The sequence below is a fragment of the Besnoitia besnoiti genome, chromosome I (genome assembly GCF_002563875.1).
Source record: "Besnoitia besnoiti strain Bb-Ger1 chromosome I, whole genome shotgun sequence".
NCBI classification, from domain to species: Eukaryota; Apicomplexa; class Conoidasida; order Eucoccidiorida; family Sarcocystidae; genus Besnoitia; species Besnoitia besnoiti.
This window is the reverse complement of record NC_042356.1, coordinates 6,274,393-6,300,163: the sequence shown is the minus strand read 5'-3', so window position 1 is coordinate 6,300,163 and position 25,771 is coordinate 6,274,393. Positions and strand designations below refer to the sequence as shown.

Genomic DNA, 25,771 nt, shown 5'->3' with positions numbered 1-25,771 from the left:
CCGCACCAAAATGCACAATCAACAAAAAGCTCACGATAAATCAACGTATATGTGAGTATACATATACATATATATACATAAACAGTTCACTTGCTGCTCCGCAGAATCCTTGTGCAAAAATGCCTGCAGTTTGGAAGCAGGAATGCCGTGATTACACTCAAGAGGCTGCAGAACCCTCGAAGAAAAAAAAGCCGCTATTCATGCCACCTCGGAGCGCCATGGTGAAAAGCAGCTGCAGCATGCTGACTGCGCTTAGACAAATACGCACGAAGCGTGAGAGGAGAGGGGTAAGGGTTGGTCCCAATCTGGCCTCTTCGGTCATTCGGTCGCCACTTGTTGTCGTAGCGCCTTTGGGGTGGGTCGCAGATTGCAGTGAAGCAAAAGTTCGGGTCTTTCATTATCCGAATGGCCCGCTGAGGGTCGTATCCCGCAAAGTGGAGCAATTTGTAGGCATATTCTGGGGAGAAGGGTTGCCAGCCAGACTTACTCGTCCAGTTCTGCGCGACACACTGAATGAAGGAATTCATTTCTTCCGTATTCTTGATTATCTTGTCCCCAGCGCCTTCTGCCAGCCTCTTTTTGTAGACCCTCTGCATGGCATACGGCGAGTACACCAACCTGGCTGTGTCATCTGTGTCGTGTGCGTACAAGCCCTGGACATCTGATAATGTTTCTGCCTTCCCGTCCCATGCACACGTAGAATCAAGGAAGAACGGTGGCACCGCAGGCACTTGGTGCCTGGGCCCAATGTTGACTTTGCAACGAGCCGTGCCACCGGTATCGCCTTCGCATCGTCGTCTCTTACGACTGTAATGTGAGGGGCTTGGGCTCGGCGACCGCGATGAAGCAAGATTGGTTGCAGCCCTTGGAGACACTGCCTCTCCACCTGACCTCCTTTTTGTTGCCATATATTCCTTCTTTTCGCTTGTGTGGCAGACTCCTGTGCACGAGCTATCGTCAGAGACTGGAGCAGCCTTTGAGCCCTGAAGAACTCCTTTGTCCCGGTCCGTTTGTGGATTGCCCCTTGCCGGTTGGCCAGTGTCCGTCGCATCTGCGCATGGCATTTGTCCCTGTGTTATCTCCTCACCTTCCGCCACAACCCCAGCGGCAACGCTCTCACATTCCGTCCCCCTGATCAGCCTTTCGTCGTCACGCTGCGCACTCATATTCGGGAGTTGCTGCCGAGTACTCTCTCTGGCGGTTGGCAAGCAGACTGGACAGACCCACGGGGATGCAAGAAATGTGGCACAAGATGATGGCTCTGGCCTCGCTAGGCATGTAGAATGAAATGATCGTACACAGTTGCTGCAGCAGAGCAGCCGCCCTCCACCGCCGCACTGTGCGCAGTGAGAATCATTCCCTGGATCAGATGGTGCCGGTGCTCCTTCCGGTCCACTATCCTCTACCTCTTTCCCATGCCTAGAGCCATTTTTCTCGATCCGAACAGGGCGCAAGGCGTCGAATGCTGAAAGAGACGACGCTCCTACCCTTTGCTCTTTCATAGGTCCTCCGGGGGTTGTGTCGCCTTCATGCTCTCGTGACGATCCGCAGGAAGAAACGTTTTCAGGCAGTTTCGATCTTTCTCCCTCATTTTCCTTCATCGCACAGCTCCACGGTACTATGTTGGGTCGGTCGTCACCTGTGTGCGATGACGTCTCTGTTGAAAAAGCCGCTGCGGGAGTCCCACTGCAGCCCGCTGGCGGCGGTCTCTGTCCAGATCCGCCCTCCGATTTCTCTGTAGACCGGCAACAATCTGTACTCTTCTTCTCATGACTGGCTTCGGAAGGAACGGCTTGTTCAGTATCCAGCTCTTGATCTCCTGTCCGTGGAACAGCGACCCGCCATGGCGCCGCGCCTGTCCCACCCAGCTGGGAACCTTCTATCGACTCGGCAGACGTAGGGCCCTCGTTTGTCGAATGCTTGTCGTCTTCCCCTATTGTTACACGAGAAAGAACTTGCCTCGTCTCCATGGCCACATGTGCGTTACGACTAGCGCGGCCTCTGCATCGCACTTTGTTCTCATTCAACGGGAACGCAGAATCAAGAAGACTTCTCCTTGGCCACCGGAGAGTCTAAGCTATACCAACCTTTGTCAAAAAAACACGAATGGCAATGGTGCTGCCACTCGGATTCTTCATTCAAACGCTTTTCGTGTATCAGACGCTCGCCGCGGTGCATGCAATAAATTGGAAACAAATAAGCCTATTGGAGATGTACATGCCGCAGAGAGAGAAGAGACTTTCCCGATCGACACAAGAGCTAGACGTAAAGTGCGAAATCATCAGTTCGTCTTTACCATGTTGTCACATAGTGCTGTCTTCCCAGGAGGAAGCATGCAACTCGTCCACATGGCGCAGCTGTTGTGCGAAGAAGCTTGCCAGGTCCTGCGCGCGAGAGAAACCAGGCTGTAAAGCCAGTGGCTCAAAACTGCAGTTTCAGGAGCCTCAACGGAACATTTTTATGCCCATAGCAGCCTAATTTTGGGGCATCCTATAGACGAGCATGCGGAGCGACAGTAGGTCGATGTCCCACCTGAGCTCTTCAGGGTAGCCTGCAGCATCGGGAGACTGTCGTGAGACCAACGCACCGCGGAGCTGGATCGCGCCATCATCAAACGGCGTTCGAAAGCGAAAGGAAGCCCCAGACGTGCTCCCAGGTTGTAACTCAAGACGTCGTACACCTCTTCTCGAACAGCTGATAAAAGACGATAGGGGATTCCATGCCACGTCCGATGCAAGATATGAGTTGCTGTGCGGGAGCAGAGTCTCGCATCCACACTTTGAGAGAAACGGCATACGAGGTTAATCTCAGGAATCTGGAACAAGCCTAACCAGTCCCAGCCAAGAGTTAGGAGCATCGTCTGCAGGAGAACACCTTTCGGGTGTACCGCGGCTGCGCTCCTCTGTAGTGATATCGTGTCCCTGTATGCGTACGTCATACGCTGAGCTGGAGAAAAATGCCAGCCTCAGAAAGGCCTCACCCTCTCGGGCAGGAGAATATTGTTGAATGACGTCAGAGTGTCCGCGGTGAATAGGCTACTGCCTATGCATGGCTATGGCGGCCTGCTTCAGCAACTCTCGCGGGGTGGCCCACGACATGTTCCGTGGTGTTTGCTTTTGGGCGTTTCGTTCAGGCTGAATGGCAGAGCTTTGTACTCCACGCAGCGTGCAGCGCAGCAGACACAATTACTGGCGGGGGCTTGGCCCTGCAATACCGGCAAAATATCTGCCGTGTTGGCGGATGACACCGCTATTTGCTCCGCAAATGCAGCATTCTGAAATATTTATTGTCCAGCAGTGTAACAGATGGTCGTCGATGTGGCGTCCACATCAAGAGGCGATATGGCAATGGTGAGCGAACTCTGCAGCAGTGTACGTACATGCGCCATGCCGTGTGGCACATTTTTTTCCCCTCCTGAGAACCTGAGCTCCTTGACATAGCTGACGGGCTGGAGTCTCGTCTTCACTTTTTCCAGTGGACTAACCATTCGCTGTTCTGTCATTTGCTCACGATGTATCTCGGCGGTGTAGATGATATTCCCATTGAGGGGACGGAGTACGAGAAGTCCAAGCCCAGGATTCTGCTGGTTTCTCTATATTGTGGTGCTGCGGTGGTTGTCCACTTCTTCGCTCAGGACGTGAGCGCCGTGGCAGATCTTTGTGGTCACAACATGTGAAGAAATGTTATGCAGATTGGAGGATGCGTCGCCATGGGCATTTTCGGTGAGACTAGTGCGCCCACGCCGCGCAGAAGTCGCTGGAAACTGAGGTCAGGAGCTCTTCTGTACTACTTCTACAGAGCTCCAACTCACCTGAGCATCACCCTGGCGCTCGCTACAAGTAAATCCGACAGGAATATCACGAAAGTAGCTGCTGGAACTTCGCTGTTCACAGGCCTTGCTACTCTGTTCATGGCTGGCTTCATCTGGCTTGGTATCCTTGTATCCTCCCAGATGGTGAGTTCGCTTTCCTAGTTCTGACAGCCCGCAGGATGCCCACTCTCCTTCCCGGCCACCAGCAGATATGGCTTACAGACACTGTAACTAAGATTGAGTAAGCCACGTTTAGGTTTTTGTCCGCACACAGCACTGCATCCCATGCAGATTTATCGTGTACCTGCTCGACTCGATGGCTGCCGGCATTGCTCTTTATCAAGTTCAGTATGTGTTCAACTCTCCCACCTCTGGTAAGCTTATCCCCGCCCGCGCGTGGAACGGTTTGGACGCGATAGAACATGTATTAGGGGGGCCGCGTTCGTTTCTGCCCCGTTGTAAGACTCCTCCAAATCTAGAAAAGAGTATCTCCCGCACTTGCTACCTGCAGGGGCTGATTATGGAGCCGGTGGCGTGCTGTCGAACTGGAGCCCGTTTCAAGTAAGTGAGACAGACATCGCGTCTCTTCCTTCTGCATCGGCTCGGCCTCCAGGGAGCTGCCCAGAGGATCGGCGGTGAAACAATCACCTCTCAAAATGCCGACTCACGAGGCAAGAGTTGAGCAAAGGAAAGTAAAACTCTCGGGAGGGCGGTGGTTCTACCAGTCAACGTGCGACATAAGAGAATACACAGCCACATCGCGGCAGGAGACGAGTTCCGTTTGCCCGATCCTTCGCGGCAGTTGCCCCTGTGTCCATTGTCTTGCGTTGGAGATCAACTGGCCCTGTTAGATGATCCCTGTGACTCGGCAATCTACAGCACCCCGTAGGGGGTGGGGGTGGCGGTGGAGACGCAATAGTGACGGTGTGCGTAACCGCAACTCTTTCGGCACTGACTCTTCGACGAGCTCTCTGTTATACCGGAGATTCATGAAACTTATTTTCACTAGACATACGGAGAAGAAGCCACGTCAGCGACTGATAAGACAAAATGACCTCGAACGTGGCGCACCAGCGGGGCTGTTGCCTGAACCCATGTACGGGCATGCAAGACAAGGCGATCTTCGCCCTACGTTCGCCTGCGCTTTACTGGCAACGGTAAATCATTACATCGGGGACCCCGCAGGGAAACCAGCACCGGGTATCCCGCCGCCAAACTTCGAGGTGAGATTACCCACCGCCGCCATTACCTCTGGATCGCTGGCATACTTTGAGATTGACGATGGATTTGACATGATTTCCTGAAATGCGGCCATCATCTGAGAAAAAGGCAACGCACTTCAGCTCTGCACATGAAAACAAGAGCAAACGCTACGTCTCCTTCTCACGGCGCCCTCAGCCTGCATTAACTTACCTTGGGATTCTCAAAAAGCTTCTTCAGCTCCGGATCGTTGAGGGCTCCGAACAGATTCCCTGCACAGTGGAGGCGCACCGCCGCGAAACGCCTTCTTGTGAACCAGAAGATGCGGCCGCTTCATCACTGCAATTACGTCGCAACTAGTACTCACCTGCTCCACCGGGCATGGATCCCGCTGGCATTCCACCGCCACATCCTCCGTCTGCGCCACCGCAGCAGCCACCAGGGGAGCCCCCCATCCCGGGACCTCCACAGCCAGTGCCGGTGAAGCCACCAGACATCCCCCCAGGAAAGTTAAATCCACTGGCACCTCCTGGGAACCCTGCTGCTCCACCGTAACCCGGAAAGCCTTCAGGGAAACCTCCGGGAAAACCGCCTGAGAGAAGAACATCACAAGGAGCACGCGTAAGTCACATTGGCAATCGCCGCGATGCACTGGGCCCCCCCCCCCCCCCCCCCACTTTACTTGGACCCGGATGTCTTACCGGACGCAGCAGCTTCTCGCTTCTTCTGTTCTTCATACGCTCGCTGAGCCGCAGCACGCCGCTTCCTCGCCTCCTTTTCACGACGCTTCCTCTCTTTCTGGGCACATGTGCATCAAGCACGTCGCACGTGTTGGGGCATCATGCATAGTAATGGCGAACCAGAAAGACAAGGGACAAAACAAAAGACTGGCAGCGGGGGTATACCTCCTCTCGCTTTCGCAAAATCTTCCTCTCGTGCTCTTCAATCTTCTTGTACTTCTCGTCGACCAATTTTTGCATATCCCATAGGGCTTCATCATAGTCAAGCTGTAGATAGTTACACAATCCAGACATACCAACCGCGACAGTTCCAGCTAGCGGCTCAAGTACACGCCTCCTGCAACAGATTTGAGAAGACAGCGAAACCTATGCAGGTCCGTGCTGAAGTTGACCGCTGCAGCACTCCTCACATCATCTCGAGTGTCTTACCGTCAGTTAGCAACTAACCTTTTGGCCCATATCGAGGTCACTGTGAGCCTCTCGCCATTTGCCTAAGAGCCTGTAGAAAAAAGGTACACACAAACCGAGCAGCGTTGCACTAGTTTCTCGCTAAATTAAGGGCAAATCACTCAATGGCAATAACCATAGATGCACTCACCTGTTCGCTTTTCCGCGAATTTTGTACGCGCGCGCATTGTCCGGATTAAGCTTGAGGGCCTCATCGCAGTCGCGGATGCACGCAACTGGTCTTCTCAGTTTCAAAAGAGTATCCGCCCTCCGCGTATACAGAAGAGCAGTCGGGCTCCCAACTTGCAGCGCTTCAGTATATTTCGCCAGTGCAGTTTCGAGGTCACCAATCTGCAAATAGAAGCCAGTGGGAAGCCATGCTCGATTTCACTCAAGAAAAAACGGCTGTGAAGGTATTGCTTCGATGGATCAGCATCCGCACAACTTCCTCGCTTACTTCACATGCTGAGCTCGCTTCTTCCTTCAGCTTTGCCAGTTTCTCAAGTTCGTCATCAGTCAGCTCTCTGTCTCCTTCGGGTGCCAATGGAGGAGGAGTTGTGGTCTCAGGGGGGATGACCTCGCTGTCCTTCAAGCTCTCTTCGTCCAGTTCCTCAGCTTCTGACTAAATGCAAGCAGCCAGACAAATGCAGTCGGGCATAAGCCATGTGGACTAGTACAGAGCGCAGAGAAAATGCAGACTGCGGGGTCGACCTCTCACCAGGCACGACCTTAACGAGCTTATGCAAGCTTGAGTCCTTAATGCAGGGAACTCGCAGACGAATACGCACACACAGCCAGGGATTCATGACTTGCAGACTCCTCAGCAATTTCTACGCTGACTTACGTCGGAAGATTCTTCATCAGGCGATTCCTCAGGCGTGAGGACATCGCTGCCTGCTGACTCTCGTGACTGTGCTTCGGCCGGTCGTTCCGCAGGGATATCAGCATTGAGTGACTGAAGATAGTCCTTGAAGAACGATAATTCCGGTCGATGAAGAATGGATGGGTCCCTCTGGCACAGCCCAATGAATGCCTTGAGTTGACAAACTGCAGGAAACCACATGCGGTCATATAAATTCGAATCTTGACAGCTTGCGCCATGGCTCACTATTGATGAGGACCCCTGCAAACGACGAGGCGTGCTACTCGCCAAAGCCCACCACACCCGGATCTGTGAGGCACACGACATCTAAGCATCATCTGCCAACGCATTCTCCAAGCATTTGCCCGATAAGGTATTCAGCCACAACGGGCCGGCAGACGTCATCATACGGTGCTAATGCTATGCCATTTGTTCGTCTAACGACGCGGGACGTTGTGCAAACACCGAAATCAGTGGATGTCTCTGACCGCCTTCCACATAGCAGAGAAGAGACCGAAAAGATCGCAAAGTTCGGGTAAGTTCCACAAGTACCTTTCTCAGGGCTCAACGCCGCCATGGTTTTTCGGCAGTTTTTGGAGACTAACGACGCGCACACCCAGACGAATACCTTAGTCACCGAACTATGCAGCACCGTCCTTCTGCTTCACGGACGAGTTCTCGCCTGTCTGATGTTTTGTGACAAAAATGCTGTCGCTGCTTCAGCCGTTCCATCTGTGGCAGATCAGCCCGTATTCCCTGAGAGCTCATGACAAACCCCCCTATCAAACCCCCGACAGAGAGCGCTACGGCATCCTGTCGTGTGTTGGGGGGCGCGCGTGGCGTATTTGCAACCTTGCTTGCGCCCGAATATAAGCACAGCGATTCCCCAGCAGGGAGCCATTGGGCTACTCAGTCCGTAATGCATATATCCACCTCGACTTGGAATCTTATGTAAGAAGACATGCATATGATCTTCTTCGATGAGCTCACCAACAGAAATACAGATTCTGGATCGGTACTGAAACTCACATCCTCTTTGCTGTCTTCACGAGGATGCCTGTCTGCATAGTAGCGGTTACTGCAATCGTGAATTAGAGACGCGACGCCGCATGGTCGCCCCTCTGTGACTCATCGGACTGACGCAACCGTTAGCCGCAGAGAGTTTAGGGTGTAGGGTGATTTTCAGTAGACCCAAGAGAGCAAAAAATGGTGTGCACCTTTACAAACTACTCATGATGAAGGCGGCCGGCAACACATCAAGCTGGCATGCTCTCCAACCACAAAAACATTGCACATCGCCCTTCTAAACTGGTACTTTGGTTTTGTGGCTTCCCAGCACAAGGCACACATATTTCTCGCCAGGATTCATGTACAAAATTGTGTTACGACGGCGGCGCCCATATTGCAGCCGCATCCTGCTGCCGTACAATGAGGCGCTTGCCTCATCGAGTGCCGCAGAACGGGAGTCGGCACAGACGCAGCTCGCACTCCGTGGTACCCGCGTCTCTACGTTTTTTTAATGCTAGGAAACTCATTGGCACTGGAAGGCATGATACTCCATGCCTTGGTGACCTACCATTATCAGTGAGTCAGCTCCTGGCACACTTCCCGTTTTTTCAAACATGCAGTTCTCGTTCTCTCTCTCTCTTCCGGTTCCGTTTGATGCCATTGAGCTTACTGCTCGATCGCTCGCTTCGGGTTCAGAGGTAGGCCTCGAGATTCGCGACGCATTTCTGGACTGGCACCGTGTGCCGCATTCTGGAGTGTTGCCATTAAATACACTACGATTTTGTTGTGGCGGTCGAATCGGACAAGCCTGTGGCGACCGCATCTGAGATGTCTTCCATGCTGACGAACGAAATTGTATTCAAGGTATTGAAGGCATTTTCGGCTATTCACACTGTCAGGACCGGTTAAGGGCCCACCCCTCCTCCTCGCGCAGGAGCGTCGTCGCAGTGCTTCCAGGGTAGAGTCAAACGGGCTCCATCCACAACTGCGGGGATCTGACTCGTTTTCGAAACCTTGTGTCGGTACTATTTCCGACTAATGGAAACTTCACGCTCATGGCATCCGTGCTTGACTGTTGGTAGCACTCCGTACTGCCCTCCATCACCGGAAGAGCCAGCCGTCGTGCCGCAGAACCTCAACGTACTTTTCGTCACGGGTGAGTTCTTCTCTTGTCCTTCGTTCAGCGTCATGCTGCCTAGAAGAGAAGATAAATGTTCCCTGGCCTCACTTGCGATGACAACTCCTGGTATCTGGGCAGGCGTCGCCTAGCCTACGATACCCGTTTCGGCTGCACGTCGCTGTACAGTGTAGCCTCACCCGCACACGGAGGCTGTATCACCACAGGCTGCGGTCGGTGAAGCAGTCCAGTTTAGGCTGGAGCTTATATTAACGTGAACTGCTCATGCAGGGAAGCTCGTTGTTCTGGCATCTTACAAAGTCCAGTCGAAACTTGCGTGAATAGTGCGAACGTGTCAAGAATTTTTCGTGCGGACACTCGGGCAGGCGATGGCTACACCTCGGATAGCGACCGGCTTTCAGCTTCCACATTGAGATGCCGCCTTCCCAAGGTGTTGTCCAACCGTGGCAGGGGGGCATCAAGCCTGCAAGGGCGGATGAAGTCTTGGTGTTATTGACAACGACCGCGGCAGACACTCGTGCCCAAGGTTGCCGCAAATCGAACTGCCTAGCAGAGGAACCAATGCCGTCAGCAGGCACGGGGGCGCACGCGTGCGCACCGTCGCCCCGGTTCCGGTGGAGGCGATTCCTCCGCAGCCGGCTGTCACGTGGGAACACGTTAGCACTACTGCGCGTCTGTGGGGTCGAATCTCCTCCGCGTCCTGCCGATCAAGTTGCTTTTCGGCCGAGCACTGCAAGTGTGTTCGCACTCGGCAACCCCCATTATGCCAGGTCGTCGCCTGATGGGGTGGCTCGAAGAGTAGAACCGGCACGGCGGCTTCCGAGGGACTCGAACATCGGGACTTCGGGAACCTCAAGCGCTGATGCTGGGCAATCATTTATTGGAGAAGAGGTGTACGCAGCAAGTACGAAAGAAACTGTGGTTGCACGTAGATGCGATGATGTCCACCGAAATGTGGTCGCATCACTCCCAGCCTGGGATAGCGATTCACGTGGGTATGGTGACGGGCCGTGCGTACTTTGGGTAACGGCTGGGGGCACATCTGAACGTCTCGAAGTTGCCAGCATCGACGAGTTGACAGATGAGGAGCATTCTTCTATTTCAAGGAATGACCAGAAGACATCCACTATGCTCAACAAAGGCAGCCTCACGGCAATGCACCCTGGGCAGCGGCATGAAGGTTGTGCCAGACCGGCACACGGTGGTCAGACGTCCCTGTCGGCGATTTCACCAGGGCCACGCAGCAGGTGTATTGAAATTGGAACTAAGCAAAATCTGTCACCCATGGGTGTTACACACAATAGTACTGGGACGTTGTTCCTTTCTACCCTTGAGTCGGCAGTGGCTTCTACTGCGTGGCCAAATTGTGAGATTTCTCTGAGGTCACAGTACCATTCTGGCGCGGCCGGCAGTTGGTTTGCCAGAACCCCTAGAGCTGACGCGAAGTCACCTGACGTTGTGGCTGTCTCATCACGTAGCTGTCTCAACGTGCACGGCCGGGGTGATCTGCAGCAGTTCCCAGAGCAGGGATGCTCTTCGCTCGGAAAGCAGCAGTTGCATGTCGAAGGAGGAAGCGTCTTCGTTCCGTCAAGAGGAATGCTCGCCTCTACGGCAGGGACGAACCGTTCGTATAGAAAGGGTAAATGGAGTTTTGCCACAAGACTGTTTTTGTTCTCTCTACGGAAATGGAAGGGCCGCGATGATTTGGTTGGTGCTCCCAGCGCTTCCATCTGGAATCACAGGGACACTCAAAGGGTTACAAACGCACCACGCTCGTTAGAGAAACCGGATACGTGCGGCTCACGTCCGTTCGTATGGGGGACGTGCTTATCGTCTTCCTGCTCGGATGAGGTGACGGCAACTCAACATGGCGGTCGGACAGGTAATGAATGTGGCAAAAGCGTACCACACCCGGAGGAGGAAGACAGCAACCCTATTGTATGCTCACGAAACGAAATGCCCGACTCGCGAGCGCCAACTCATATCCCGGCGAAGCGATCCCTAGAGAGCAATCTTCATCTCAAAAGCCATATTGCGGTCTCAGGGGACGCACAAACCTTTTGCCGTATTGTGGATACCCCGCAGATGCGTGACCAGCGGAGACGAGGTACTGCAGAGGGACCCGGAATTTGCGACAATGTAGACACGTGGTGTAATAGTACTAATTATGGCGAGGTCCATTGTTGTTCTAGCACAGAGCGAAAACCGGCGGCGGGCGTCAGAATTGTCTCGCCCGCATCACTTCCTCCGGCAGTCGTTTCACGGGAAGAGTCGGCTGCGAGCCCGAGGGCAGCGCAGGCAGAAACTGAAAGCCTTCGCTGTGCAGGCTTATGCGTGGCATCCTGCAGCAGGCACGAAGAGGAAGTGGCAACATCTACAGATGAAGGTACAAGCTGCAGAGAGAGCATCAGCGAAACGGCTTCGGATGCGCGGGTGGGCGAAGATTTCCTTCAGCCTGACTCGGTTGACCACCTTCGATCCCTGCAGCTGCTGCCCACTGAATCGTCTGGCCATGATCAGATGGCTGAAGAAGGATCTATTGGGCACTCACTTCCTGAAGAGGGGAGCGTCTTGAGCTGCGTTTCGCCCGTCGATTACTGGGACACAATCGAGGTGGACTTGTACGTCGCGCCGACGCTGCATGTACTCCGGCACCATCGGTCTCACACTGGAGATCATGAGAAGTGTGCCAGTGTGCCCGTGGGATCTCTCATGAGTAATAAGTGCAGCTGCAATGATGGTGAGGCTAGGTGTTTTATGACTCATAACCGGTCTATACAAACCACTGGTGACACGCCCATTTGTTCGGACGGAGAAGCAAGGGGGGTTCACCCGCAGGGCGGCCCGGCGCAAATACGTGCGATTGAAGCAAGGGAAAGGAAGAGGACAGGATTCTCTGATCAAAGGGGAGGCAGAGATGTAACTCGAAGGTCAGATGTGTCTTCTGGCTGCCTGTATAACCAGGCCCATTCTACGCCGGTGGCAAGTGAAGTATCAAGAGGATATTTGTCGAAGGATGCATCTCCAACTGAGATCTATCCGAATCATGTAGATCTTGGTAGACATGATGATAGCCAACGGCAATCTGGACGTGGTTGCAGATTACCATGTGGCTCAGTCGGTTGGTGTACGCGAAAATCACTGACAGCAAGTGGCGGGGGCCTGCGGTACCTCGACAGTGACCTTTTGGTAGTCAAACTCAAGCAGTCTTCGCTCATGGTTCAGGACGACGATGGACTTCTGCATCTCGATGTCATGCCATCATTTGAAGGTACGCACGACTCGTCACTGCATCGTTCTGTCTGTTCAAGCGGGAGTCACGGTTGTGTAGCTGCATGGCTCTTCGCGTGGAGGCCTACGCTTTTTAAGGGGGAGTTAAGACCTTATCTCAAACTGCATTTGCTTTAGCCATGCCCTGAAAGTGTCGTCCCATCTATGTCGCGCACTGCCCGCGAGAGATGAAGGATACGCCAGTCACGCGGAGGGCGTGGACGCTTTGCAAGCGGCAGATCAGCACGTGGATGTCTGATCACACAGTTGTGCGCTTCTTACATTTGCGTGAGCCGTGAACACTAGTGGATAGCTTCGTGGGTCACTGATTTTTGTGCGTAGGGGCAGACTCTCGGTGTACATGGCTTCGCTTGCCGAGTGTTTTCGATCTCCATCTGTAGGCTGCCTCTTCGTCACTAACCTAGGCTTGTCGCGAAAATCTTTCTCAAAATATTCGCGGCTGCTGCGTCCATTACCATTTCGCCGATTCCTGTTCTTCGTTCTTTCTCAAGGTCACCTCTTCTGGTTCAGGTCGTCGCGGGACTTCGTGACTCGGGGGTTTTCAGCAGCTATTGGTAGCATATCTCTCATCATCAACCAATGCCGGGTGGAAGTTACCGAGTCATCTCCCGCTGTCCCGGGAGGCCAGTTTCTTCTTGAGTTTCACGAATGGGGCAGAACGATTGAGTTTCGGGCTGGTGCGTGTGGAGGTGGTAAACGTAAAAGGAGGAGCCGTGCAGAAGCAGAGAACAGCAAGGGAGCGTGGGTTCAGCAGCTCCTCGCTACCATTCAGAAGGTAGGAGAACTTCACGCACGCGTGCGTTATCGCCACGAACCACTCAGATCATGGGAGGGCGACGTAGGCTCAACACTGAGTGCCGTTTTAGTGGTAGGATCCGGGGTGTTGGCTCACTTCACAAAGTGTGAGGGCAGCTGCGCTTCAGCACCCTGATGGGCAGCGGCTGACACTTGTGTGTGATATTGATGCGTGCTTGACAGGGTGAGCAAATTCGAGAGAGCTTCCGGAACGTGGACTGGGCGCAGACACAACGCCACGCCATGCTGGTAGCGGAACGTTTTGGTGTTGTTTGAAGAATATACGCAGACCTCAAATGTTTTTTCCATGGGCAAGCCCCCTTGTCAGCAAGTTCTTGTCCACGTTGTCCGCTGTGCTTCAGCGCGGCGCGTCGCAAGACAGTTTATACAGAGAACCGCCCTTTTATTGTCGCCCGTTATGCCACGATAACGTTATCTCCCTGCCACTCAGTATTGTTTGTGAGATTCGGTGTGATCAGTGCCGCGCATGAGCTTCATTGCTCGTCCGATAAGCGGGCGCCTGGACATCATACGTGACATGTCTGCTTCTGTCATGCTGTCGGTTGCAATCAATCGATGTTCGCAAGGCTGTGCATGGGCTCCCCTGCTTTTGTGGTGATACGAGAGACACAGTTGCCCCAAGCGCCGGGCAACTGCTTGACCAAAAATGAGCAGTGGACCGGAAGGTTGTTGCTTGCTCGGTCATTCTGCGGAGGAAACGTCGAGAAGACGCGGGGTTTTCTAGCTCTGTTCCCGAAGCCGTTTCGATAACTGTATGGTTCCCAGTTGCATTTGTACGTGGGTTCCTAGTCTGTTCAATTGTAAACGTTAATACTTACGAAGAGCTCAGCATGTGAATGCCTGAGTGCTGTGGCGTGTGAGGGTTCCTGTTCTGTCAATCGACAAGGAGTATTTTCTCCGCTACATCTCATGCGAACTGAATTTAACGAGGCTTGCTGCTACGAGCATCAGGGGCTCTTGTCATTCCTATGCCCTGCTTCCGTTTTTGATGAACGAGCGCCTCATACGGGAGGAGTCGGCATGAAGAAAACTGCCGCGAACCTGAGCAGCGTAGTACGGCGATTACGTCTACCGTCATCTCCAGATTTCTGGCAGACATCGTAATGCCGCATGTGTCTACACCCGGAAAGGTACCTGTGTGTATGCATCGATGGCACTTGTACAGCGTTTGTAAGAAAACCGTAGATATCCCTTTATTTTACCTTCGACAAGTCTGTCAACAATATTACTGCGTTATCATTTGGTACCGTCGCGCCCAGAAATGCACCAATGGGATAGAGGTTGTGAGCGTAGCATATTCACCTCAGCGGTGACATAAGCCACTATTGCTGCTGATGAAAGAATGACTCCCCAGAAACTGGTCCTGGTTCAGTTGTGTTTTCCAGCTCCGTGCAACACGAGCACGACAGCGAAAGGGTTCAGATAAATTAGCGGTTAGCGCTTTTTCAAGTCGCATACAGCTGTAGAGAGGTCAGACAAAATTATTTAAAGGCTACGCTTACCACTTTTGTACAAATCGGGGACGCCGTCATTACCCCGCGATTCCCACAAGACAAGCGGTCCTTCTCAAACGGACTCTGTATGCGGTCTGCTCGGCCGGATTGGGGTCTGCTCTTGCACTGTTGTCAGAGTTTTGACGTTACGTGACCGCATATATAGAATTAATGATTGCAGGCGGTGGCTGTTCATTATTGGATATTCCTCCATTGCGATGCATTTCAGCCACGTCATTAGGGGAACGTTTTCTGCCTTGCCCAGGCAGACGGATGACGCCTCGTGTGGTCTGTCAACTGCACTTAGGAACATAGTGCGGTTCTGAGGTGACCGCCTACAAGAGCGTGATGCAAGTAGGGGCGGAGGAGCGAATCAGAGAGAACGATTCTATCGACTACATGTTCACCCTCACATGCCGTCGGATGGTACTACAGTTCCTCCAGAATATCTGTGCTCGCATCCCACTGTGAGCGTGTTGCTAGGCATGCCGTTGACCTCGCGGGCTTGGGGGGCGGAAATAATTATCCTGGCTCTTGCCTAAAACGTTTGGCGGCACTGTCGCAGCGCAGATAGCAGGCAGATCGTCCCTGGCTTCTCAGGGCCCGGATCGACATTGTGAAAAGCATCACCACCTTAGCTACTCATCCTTTATGATCACCATTCATGGGGCTGAGACTGGGCATCCACAGGAGTATCCAGTCTCTTACAGGGTGCCTGTTGAGAGTAATGCTCCGGTGTGCATGGTATACCAACAGCTCAGAAGACACGTATATGAAGAGCGCGCAAGGACTAATCACTGCCTTAAAGACACACCACGCCGATCCACTCGAGCCCCTCAGGCTTTTACGAACAACCATAGCAAGCACATGGAAATCCTTGAAAGTTCCAACGTCGGAGCTCAACCCGTCCCGAAAACCAGAAAGCAGCTCGTTCAGGGTGGCTGGAAGGCAAGACCAACCAACATTGGCGCCCGTGGGAGCTAGACACGGGTCCCCATACGAAAGTCCTGTACTATATCTTCCCGGACAAAACTTCCTCTCTAGGCGCAAAAGTGCAGCACAACGAACTCGATAACAGAACCCAAAATTCCTATCTTGCTGTGGTGGGAAGGGGTGACACCGTCACGCTGCGGCTGCTAGTCGTCGCGCATTCCTCCACCAGTCAGACGTTTGCGTACAAAACAAAAGTGTCCTCGCAGCAGCACACTACATATGCTCCCTCAAAAGTCGATTGAGAGCCGAAGGGTCGTATCACGCAGCATGCCGTTTCTTAAGGTTCCCCTTGAAACTCTAGTTAGCCACGTGGCATTGCGGAAGGGTACACTGATGAAGCTGCAGCAAGCCAAGAGACTTGCGTGCTTCCAACTTGCTCGGAGTTGCTTGATCACACGCTTTGGTGTGCCTGTTCACCTCAGATAAACTCGTCCTCACCTTCACCATCCAAATCAGGAATCACCACACCTCCTGCAGCTCCGCCAAACTCGTCAGCCGTCTGCTCCTCCGGAGCGGATCCGCCTCCCCACGGCCTGAGAAAGAATGGCGCCGCTGCCGCTGCTTCCCGATTATTTGTTGGCTCCGTCACCGTTCCGTCGCGGTCGGCGCGACCGGCGTTATCATACCGATCAGCACTGGGGTGGCGGCCCGCTGTCGATACCTTACCAATGTTCCCTTTAGACCCACTCCCGCTTCCCACTGCGCCAAATCCATATGACACATCTCCCTGACTAGTACTCCCCTTTTTCACCGTCCCAGCACTGATAGAGCCGCCAGCTACTCCTCCTCTCTTATGCCCCGCCGCTCCGCTCTCTTGAATACCCTCCGCGCCTGCCTTCGGTCTTTCGTCCCCTCGAATGCTTGAAGAAGCGAGCGCAAAATCCTCCGCTCGCGCACCGCTTCCTAGCAAATCTGCAAGAGAGTCTATGACACCACCGCCGTCAGCACCAGAAGATTCTTGATTCTGGTGACTGAGGTCATTCCCCGCCGTGGCATACTGCCCCGTCTCTGAAACAGCTGTCCGGGAAGACGTGGCATTGGGATTGCCAGCCCGGCACGGATTCGGCCCAGCGCTCGGCCCATCTTTGTGTGAGCCGGAAACGGCAGCTTGCTGGATTGGCCCTGTTGCCCCACTGACTGCGGCTGTTTTCTTTCGTACACGGACACGCGGGCTTTTTGTCGTGGTTTTCTTGCTGCCCCCCGCTACAGGAGGAACTTCCACCAAGCCTTGAGATTGCTGCCGTTGCGAGTTCCCTCCGTCCGCACGCCATTCATACTTCGTAACCTGCGATGCATCGCCAGTGTGCAGTGTCTGCGGCTGACCATCTCGTGTCTCCGCCTGCACTGCTTCGCCAGCAGGGACGCTACCAGTAGAGCTGACACCACAAGGATTGGTCACAGCGTTAACACCGGCCGCAGGGGGCGGAGCTGCAGTTTGCGCTGACCCAGCTCCCACAGCGAAGCCAACGTGGTGCGAGGCAAAGGTTACGCTGGATCCCCGGGCGCCTCCCGCTGCAGCCGCTGCCCGAGCTGCCGTCGCTGTCGAAGATGAAGAGGTAGCCCCGGACGACAAAGCGGGCGCTGGTGACGAGGAACCGCTCAGGCCTGGCGCATTCTGGAGAGACGCGCGCGAAGGCGGAGGCGCCACCAGAAGGCTCCGAGCGACACGAGCCAGGGGTGCTTGTAGATCGAAGTGCAGCGCTTCAATTAACTGCAATTGTCGCATCCTGCGAGAGAACAGTGAGAAGCGCACGCAAGGGCACGCTTTTGAGCACCTCGCCTGCGAAAAAAACGCAAAGCGTTGAACTACCAGGCAGGCCCCTGGGGGGGTACATCGGAGCAGTCGGAATATTCAGTTCGAGGGAGAGACTGTGGCTCCAGCGATATCTCAAAATTATTCCTCGGTGGACGTACCTAGAACAATTTTCACCCCGAATGCAGCCTCACGTCCCGTACAGTTCCGTATGCTCCCATGCCCTTCCTATCACCCGCCTCCAAGGCAGCTGAACGACGCCGAAAAATGCGTCACGGGAGACTCGGAGTGTCGGCTCCCGGTTCGCGTGCTCTGGGTAAACCATGGAAGCTACACCTCACCGTTTGCGCTCACAATCTCGAATCCGCTCCTACTGAAAAAACGATGCAAAACACTCCAGCATTCTAGTCACGCCTACCTGAACTGCACGGGGAACAGAGACGCTGCCGTTCTGGTCTGAAGGAAAGCTCTGAAGTCGAGTGCAGTGACTTTTAGAAGCAGGCAGCGCTGAGAATGCGCAACCTGCAAGCATCGGAAACATCGGACACGCAGGCGGCGACGCATGCAAGATGAAACGACAAAGCGCAGACCTGCGATAGCCTTTGTGTGTATGTGTGTGTAATACATCGATCGTCGCGCCACAACCCTTTCTGCTCCCCGCCCCCCTCCCCCCCAGCCGTCCTGCCATGGTGAACAGTGTGTGACGGTTCACGCAATAATGTGGATTCCCCAGGCGGCACAGGCGTATCCGGAGGTATCGGTCGTTTTCCCTCCAGCCTCATTTGGTGGCGCCCACTGCAGGCTCGCATGCTCGAGCGGAGGCAGGTGTGACACCCCCACAGGTCAAGTTCTTTATAAATTCGCCGTCATTCCATACCGCCATCTGATGCCCATTCACCCGTCTCACAGTTCACCTGTCGCGTCGCCATCCTCGTCGCCTCTCAACACACTAGGTTGGGACTCGGTCAAGGATAACGCCCTTATCTCACCTAAACGTAGCTGCCTTAGCTGGGCCAGGAGCACGCCCATATTTCCCGCGTCTACCGTCGTTGTTTACTTCCTCTCTTCGCCTGTTTTCTCTCTCAACTCACTTTGGCAAACTCAACCGCCTTCGCTTCCGCCGCAGCGACATTCCGTCGAAGCTGAGCTATCGTGCGTTGCTGCTCTGCCTTCCGTGTTTTCCACTGTGGGCTGCCAAGAGGACCGAAAGATCGACTGAAGACAGAAGGCCAGTCGCTTCGGCCTGGCGCCCCGTCGGCGGCGGCGGTAGTTCCCGACGTTGGCCCTCCAAATAACGCAGTGAAATTGTCACCCTGTAAAACAGCAAAAATCCAACAGATCACCTGTTCGTATTTTGAAGCAGCGAGGGTTCGCGCGTCCACGAGAGTCATTCCCTGCTGCTGCTGCTTCAGTGCTTTGAAAACAGCTGTGGTGCTGTTGAAGCATGCTGGCGAAGAAATCCACAGACCGTCTCCCGCTGGCGGGCGTCGCCAGACTTTATTTAGACAGTAGGATTTGCCCCTCGCGAGCTGACCAGGAGATAAATCGTCCGCGCGCACGCTGCAAGATGTCTCCATTATGCCAGCCACCAGTGACCGAGGAAAATAGAACAGAAATCCCCTGTACATGCTATTGAAGTAGTATTCATGTTTGTACGCATCGAGATGTCCGTGAAAAGTAAGCTACCTCGATGTGTTACAGCTTCAGTGTCTTGTACTTTTTGCCAGCGAGCAGCTTCGCTGGGGCGGCTGGTGCGCCACAAAATGCAGGCCGCGCAAACTCGAGCCGCGACGAACCGTCACTGACGCGGCGGCGCAGACTAGTGAGTAGAGACCCCCCCCCCCCCCCCCCCCAGAAGGAAACCTTACGCCATCTCCGGGACCATCCTTATGCAGGTCATCGCGAGTCGCCATTCCACCAACACCTCCAGTGTCGGCGCCAGGTGCTCCAGCTCGATGCCTCGCCCGACTGCCTCTGTTTCTCCGTTGGCTCTCCTGGAGCTTCCGCAGCCGCTCCACCTGAGGAGACATCCATCGGGACGATCATTCACAGACGTCGGTACACAACGCTTGTGTCTCGTGGGACTCGCTGCTTCCCTTCGCCGCCTTGCACCGCCGCTGTTTCCGCAGAAGAGGAACAGGGGCCTATCCTCCGAAGAACGCTACACCAGCCACCGCAACCACCTTAATGTATCAACAGACCCGGCGACGGCATGGTCGACGGCATTTCACCGCTTACGCATCAACACTGCGACTGTCTGGATCTGCCCCCACAGAGACCAGATTGACGATGTAAGCACGGGCTGCCGAGGACGCTTTCACAACGCTTAAAACAGAACTATTCACCTATCAGTAACAACCGTAATGCCCTCCTCTCTCAGCTTATGCCGACGAGGCTGCTCATAAAATGAGTTGTGGGATTGAACACGAGAAGCGGCATGTAACAAACGACGGAGGGAGGGACGGTGTTCACTGCAGCTGAGAGGCTCTCCAGCACACCGTCACCATCGAAGCATCGTGCACGTCTCCACTACATGCATAATCCGCGTCTGGGCAACGTCTCTCACCAGTTGCCTGTCACTCTCCTTCTGCAGGAAGAAAGCCTGCAGCCCCTCGACGTCTTGTCGGACGACGAAGCGGTGGAGGAAGTGTGGAGAGGTGTCGGCACCGGCCTTCTCGAGGCCTCCCGACTCAGGATGTTCCTCCCCTACCCAGAGCGAGGACCCAGAATATTTTGAAGTCGCGTCCGAGCCCTGCAGCGGGGCCGCGAATACGTCGTCACCCATCCCGCTTCCAGAAAAATCGAATCCATTCCCAGTGTGGCCGCGAGGGCCATCCTCTGATTGCCCGCTTTCGACAGAGAGACGCTGGAAGAGGCGGTCGACTCGGTACTCTGAGAGGGCAGACAAGCTGGGCGCCATAGCCCTGCCCGCGGAAGAGGCCAAAGAGACACGCAAGCCAGGAAATTACAAATGCCCAAAAACCCTGATCGGCGGAGCACGCATCTTTCCCACGGCGCATAGACTGCCGGAAGTTGCATATCTAAGAGACGCCGCACTATGCTGCATTATGCACTCTTGCTGCTGTGAACTCGCCAGCACTCAACGCCACAGCTGAGAGTTTCGCATGAGCTGCTCTGGCTCGTGTACAACCTCACCGTAGCCGGTCTTTGAGCGCTTGCTTGATCGCGTCTCCAATGGCCTTCTCGTCGCGCAGCAAAAACCTCCTTCCGTACACCCCGCTCAAGCGCCTCACTGCGCTGTCGAGCAGGCGCTGAATGTGACCGTCCAATCGCCCTAGACGTCGTCGTGCTGCAAGACAATCAACTCGGCCGGCGGCTGACACGCTCGGTGTCAGAGTCCCAGCGCCTGCGTTGCCCCCTCCGGCGACGTCCGCGTAATACTTAAAGTTCAATCTCCCGTTCACCCGCGTCAGGGGCTTGTAGCATCCCGTGGGTGCCGTGGGAACTGGGAACCAGCCTGCGGCACGCCCCACGAGGGCGACCTGTGAGTCAAGTCCACGCAGTTGAGCGGACAGCTGGCCTGATCTTAGAGCGAGAGCTTGCTGGTCTTCCATTCGAGACAGTCCGCGCCGTCCAACTCCCGCAGCTTGTCCTATATCGTCACACCCTCCAATCGAAACGGCTTGCGCCGGCGCATCATGCAGTGGACCGATCGCACCCGCAGCCAGGCGCTTCTGTCCAACGAGGCGCCATGCATTGGAGCCCGACTCGGGAGCCGCAACCAACCAGGACGAAAACCGCGCACCACCAAGCAGATGATTAGAGCTCACACCTGGAGAGTAAGACCCACCGTGTGGAGGTGGACAAGCTGTTGTCACCTCCAGCGCGACTGCTGCCTCCCTTCCGCCCCACATGTCTGGTTCTGCCTGTCTTGTCTCCTGGGGACGCAACAGCAACGTCCGCATCATTCTCATAAAGCCAGGGCGTTGTGTTTTCGCTTGTCCCGGCACATCACCGGCACCGCTTAACAATCCTAGCGCACTGTGAGTCGGTGCGCCTCCCCTCGCGTGCGCAGTCGTTTTATAAACTTGGCTTCCCCCTCCCCCCGCCAAAGCCTCTGCGAAACTTGCAGGTGCGCCGCCTTTGCCTCCGCTTCTGCCGCCACTGGTGCCGTTGGGCGCCCTCTGCGTCCCTGCAGCAGTGCTGGCGGTCCGCGTCGCTCGGGGGTCAACAAGGGAGGAGGCAGCACCGAGTGCACCGTTAGCTAGAGGAAAAGCAGCCGCACGCCCTGCTCCAGCTTCCGTTCTCTGAGCCGGCGACGTGCCCGATTCTAAAGGCGTGGCTCGTGACGAGCCAGTGTCATTCTCACTTCGCTGCCCTCGGAGGCCACTTTGCTCTTCATCCCCAGCTTCGAGCTGTTTTCTCTGCGCCTCACTGCCGTCCGACCCCGTACGCAGTTCATTCTCTGCACCGCCACCAGAAGGCGCCACTGGGCGTCCCGCCGGCGCAGACTGTTTTGACACGCGGTCGTCTCCAGTGGAGCCTGAGGCTGGCAACCCCTCGCAGTCAGGTGCGTCTTCGTGAGAGGCTGTGCCAGAGTTTGCCTCTGTCCCCACGCGCATTCGCTTCGCCTGGTGCACATCAGGAGCCCGGCGATCCAGCGAAGAAGCCAACGACTGTCCACTCGCCGAGGACGTGGTCGGCCCCACCCCCAATGCTGCATACGGCGCGTCGCCCCCGCCGACGCACTCGACAGCAGTTGGACCTTGTGAAGAGTGAGGCAGCGACTGCTCGCTGTTCCGACCTACGTGGAACCGCACGACGCCGTCAACAGGCTGCACAGCGCTTCGCCCGGCGTGGGTAGTCGCTCCAGGACCAGAGCTAACGCTAGGCAAGCTGCCGTCTCCGTGTGGCTGCTGCTCCTGCTGCCTTCGGTGCTTCTCTATCGCTGCTTGGAGAAGGTCTTGCTTAACCCGTCCTGCATCGACGAGCTGCTGAATCGCCAGAGACCCCCTTGGCGTCTTCAGCAATTTCAGGAGGAGCTCCATCTGCCTGCAAAGTAAGAACAGCACTGGTATCTGCATGTATGAATGCCGTGTGCACCCGATGACCACGAAGGCAAGAATATGCAGTCCCTTCGCCCCCAACGGTCCTCTAAGTGCTGCGGTCCACTCAGACTGGTAAAACGGGACAAAAACTTGTTTTGGATACAGCTCCTGCAGCCACTACTCACTCGCGAATCAGAACGAGACTGCTTACACTAGCGGTGCACATCCTGGGTCGCCGCAGCTCATCCCCCACCGAGTTGGCTTCAGTGGTCTCAAAGTGAGGTATGCTCCACCCGACAAGGTTAAACGTAAAACAGTGCGGAGTTTGACGCCCCCCTGAAGCCTATCGCTGTCGCTCTCCGGTTTCCACTAACAGCTCCGTGGGACGCGTGACGCGGAGACCTGTGGTTTGGCAGCGTCTTACTTCTCGTACGACGGGTGGCCTGCACCTCTGCCGTGCGAAGCGGATGCGGACACATCGCTTGAAGGTACACCGGCTCCACCGCCGCCGGACCCCGTCGAACTGGCTCCCCAGACGCTACCAGCAGAATCGTTGTCCGGCCCTGCGCCCTGCTGCTGAGGAGCATGCGTGAGGCTCGTCGCGCCGTTTTGAGGAACCGCGCCACCGGCCGTTGCGCTGGGGTTGCATCCGTCGACTTCACCAGTCTCTTCCGCTTTCGGAAGTGACCGGAGGTGCGCAGATGCTCGCGCAGCGATGTTTTGCTGTTCCGTACTAGGATCCGCCTCCCCCGGCTCGCCACAGGAAGGTGAATCGGAGGGCCAAGGAGTTGTGACAGTCAGACCGGAACTGAAGCCTCCCGGAGACGGCGTGTCACGACTTCTCTGTGACGGAAGCCAGTGAGGGCCCCCAGCATTGACACTGGAGGGCATCCGTCCTGGAGTTGGTGAGGAACTAGTGGGTGGCGCTGGCGTGGAACCTGGCTGCGGAGAGGCAGCAGTGAGCTGCCTCCTCTCGTCTGGCGAACCCTGTCCTTGCTGCTGCGCAGCCAGCGCGTGCGCTCTTCGCAGCACCTCTTGCTGTTTGATCAATTGGTTCTTCTCTAGCTCATGAAGAAGCTGATGGAGGGCCTTTGCTGGCATCTCCGACTCGATTCGATACTTCTGGACAACCAAGCAACACCCCCATTAGAGAGACTCAGTAAAAGGCAGGCGAGACGGTAAGAAAAACCTGTTCTCTGACTTCCCTAGGAGGAGTGCCTCAGCCTGCGATCCAGTGCACACAGCATGTATTTAGTAACTCTACCTCACTCCTACATGAAATGCGACATCTATAAGGCCGACAGTTCCGCACGGAACATGCAGGACAGAATTGCAATGGCAACGCATCGAGAGGCTGCGTTATCTGTCAAAACGCCACAGGTTCCACTGCTTTGGGTGACACTGTTATACTAAATTCCTTCTAAGATGACGTGACCTCACCTTGAATCTCTCCGGATTTTCCTCAACGAGCTGTCTGAGAAGCAAGATAACATGACGAGGCTCAACTTGGATCTGGCCGCCGTCTCCGGATGGTCTCCCGGTCCCCCCAGAATGTCATTTGCTGCTCTCACTCCACCACCTCTAGGGTTTTGTCGGCTCGGGTGCGCATACACAGAAGAATGAAGAGGACTGTCTTGTCGGCGTGCCACTTGCTGCTGCTGACGCACGGCGCCCTCGTACATCTGCTCGTTCATACTTATTGGATTAATGCCCATTGACTGTCTGTCACTGAGAGAGTGCCCCTGTGATGAAGGCGACGAAGCGTGGTGAGGCGGCTGGTGAGGATGACTTCCTGGAGCTGCAGGAAGACCACGCTGTCCACAATACCCACGCGGTTGCGACGCGGATTGCTGCTGCTGAGTGGACAGCATTCGCTTGTGTTGATCGTAGAAGTATTGCTGGTCCAGACCTTGCTGACTTTGTCCACTACGGAAGGGGCCTGCCGTAGTATGCTGCCTCTCAGCGTCCCGGACACCGATCAGATCCTGGTGACCACCATGCGCCGGATGCTGCCTGCTATCTTGCCGTGCTGCATGCACTGGGCCGCAAGTTGACGCCACTTCATGGCGGAGAGGTCCCCGCACCAACGAATCCACTGTCCCATGGGGAAGAAATTGAGCGGTCTGCGGCCTGAGATTGGGGTTCTGCGCGGGCGCGTCGGGCTGGTGTTGGCCACAAGCCCCTTCTTGATTAGCAGAGCTAGGCGGATGGAATGAACCCTGCTGCATCGGGGCAAAGTGGCCTGAGACGCCATCGCCCAGAGCAGAATGCATATCAGATGTGGCCGAAGAGAACAGCCTGTCTAGTGAAGCAGAGGACAACGCTAGTTGACTTCTGTTCGACAGAGTTCCCCCTCCTTAACAAGAACATCAGTCAAATCATAGAGGGAGCGCCGAAAGTTGTAGTTGAGGCGGGTGAAATCCGAAAACTCATTCCATGCGACAGTCAACAACATACACATGCGTCCAGGGCACATGTGCACTCAAAGCAGTCGCGTCGTATCGATGCAAAAAGTGATGTTGGCAAAGCCCTGAAGCCGTTATGAAAAAGCACGAGGGTCATCCCACTCAGTCGCGAGTGGAACGCCAGCTACACACAGAGCAGAGTTCCATCTCTTCGTGAATATGGTACTCAATCGAGACAGAAAAGGTTCATGATAAGGTAAAACTTACGTGGAGCTGTTCCCCTCGCAGGAACCCTGGTGGCTACCGCTAAGAGAGCAAAATATACACACCTTGTGGAGGTACACTCGCACGCAGTACTTTGGAACAAAAGACAAAGTGGAAAAACGTGATGTAAAAGTGTGACTAACACAACAACATGAAACCGGAGACGTAAAGTAAAATGATACATTTACTGGCATCCGCCGTATGCGCGCGCGGGTGCCCGCCGGCCCACGGGAGTAGTGATCCAGATGAAACAGCGTGGAAGAATACACTTGATTCTCCATAACCAGAATGAGGTTGGCTGCGCCATAGGCTCTTGAAGAAGATTAGAGGAGCGTCGTTTATAATAATGCTCAAGATGCTGTTTTCTCCGAAAGGTAATGCGCCTGAAGGCACACCAAAATCAAGCTGCAGCAGACATCCACGGACACGCTGACGGGATAAAGCATGTCTACGCAGAGGCCGCAGACGGCTTATCGAACCAGTGCTGACGCACTCCAACCAAGAACCAAGTCGGTGCAGCGAACTTTTTCTCTGAACGAAG

At 55.0% G+C, this 25,771-nt stretch overlaps 5 protein-coding genes across 5 annotated transcripts; 2 read left to right on the top strand and 3 right to left on the bottom strand.

The window, feature by feature from the left end:
- Window positions 1-194: 194 nt before the first annotated feature.
- BESB_008930 (uncharacterized protein) lies at window positions 195-1,970 on the bottom strand (the record flags this gene model as incomplete). Its single annotated transcript, XM_029359647.1, has 1 exon — window positions 195-1,970. The coding sequence occupies one exon, from the start codon at window positions 1,968-1,970 to the stop codon at window positions 195-197; it is 1,776 nt and encodes a 591-aa protein (XP_029222560.1).
- Window positions 1,971-3,511: 1,541 nt separating this feature from the next.
- On the top strand, window positions 3,512-4,493 carry BESB_008920 (uncharacterized protein; the record flags this gene model as incomplete). The annotated part of the gene is made up of 8 exons (XM_029359646.1): window positions 3,512-3,610; window positions 3,692-3,722; window positions 3,774-3,839; window positions 3,894-3,955; window positions 4,018-4,052; window positions 4,103-4,185; window positions 4,243-4,269; window positions 4,378-4,493. 8 exons carry the CDS (start codon window positions 3,512-3,514, stop codon window positions 4,491-4,493), a joined length of 519 nt encoding a protein of 172 aa, XP_029222559.1.
- Window positions 4,494-4,976: 483 nt separating this feature from the next.
- BESB_008910 (Hsp70 interacting protein HIP) lies at window positions 4,977-7,261 on the bottom strand (the record flags this gene model as incomplete). The annotated part of the gene is made up of 9 exons (XM_029359645.1): window positions 4,977-5,129; window positions 5,225-5,283; window positions 5,379-5,603; window positions 5,713-5,809; window positions 5,917-6,018; window positions 6,199-6,250; window positions 6,350-6,549; window positions 6,656-6,820; window positions 7,043-7,261. The coding sequence occupies 9 exons, from the start codon at window positions 7,259-7,261 to the stop codon at window positions 4,977-4,979; spliced, it is 1,272 nt and encodes a 423-aa protein (XP_029222558.1).
- A 2,359-nt stretch (window positions 7,262-9,620) lies between these two features.
- Window positions 9,621-13,568, top strand: BESB_008900 (uncharacterized protein; the record flags this gene model as incomplete). The annotated part of the gene is made up of 4 exons (XM_029359644.1): window positions 9,621-11,946; window positions 12,325-12,477; window positions 12,878-13,272; window positions 13,476-13,568. The coding sequence occupies 4 exons, from the start codon at window positions 9,621-9,623 to the stop codon at window positions 13,566-13,568; spliced, it is 2,967 nt and encodes a 988-aa protein (XP_029222557.1).
- A 2,649-nt stretch (window positions 13,569-16,217) lies between these two features.
- On the bottom strand, window positions 16,218-24,789 carry BESB_008890 (uncharacterized protein; the record flags this gene model as incomplete). Its single annotated transcript, XM_029359643.1, has 9 exons — window positions 16,218-17,526; window positions 17,971-18,074; window positions 18,644-18,865; window positions 19,421-19,570; window positions 20,119-20,476; window positions 20,709-22,565; window positions 22,986-23,683; window positions 24,002-24,035; window positions 24,389-24,789. 9 exons carry the CDS (start codon window positions 24,787-24,789, stop codon window positions 16,218-16,220), a joined length of 5,133 nt encoding a protein of 1,710 aa, XP_029222556.1.
- Between the last annotated feature and the right edge of the window lie 982 nt (window positions 24,790-25,771).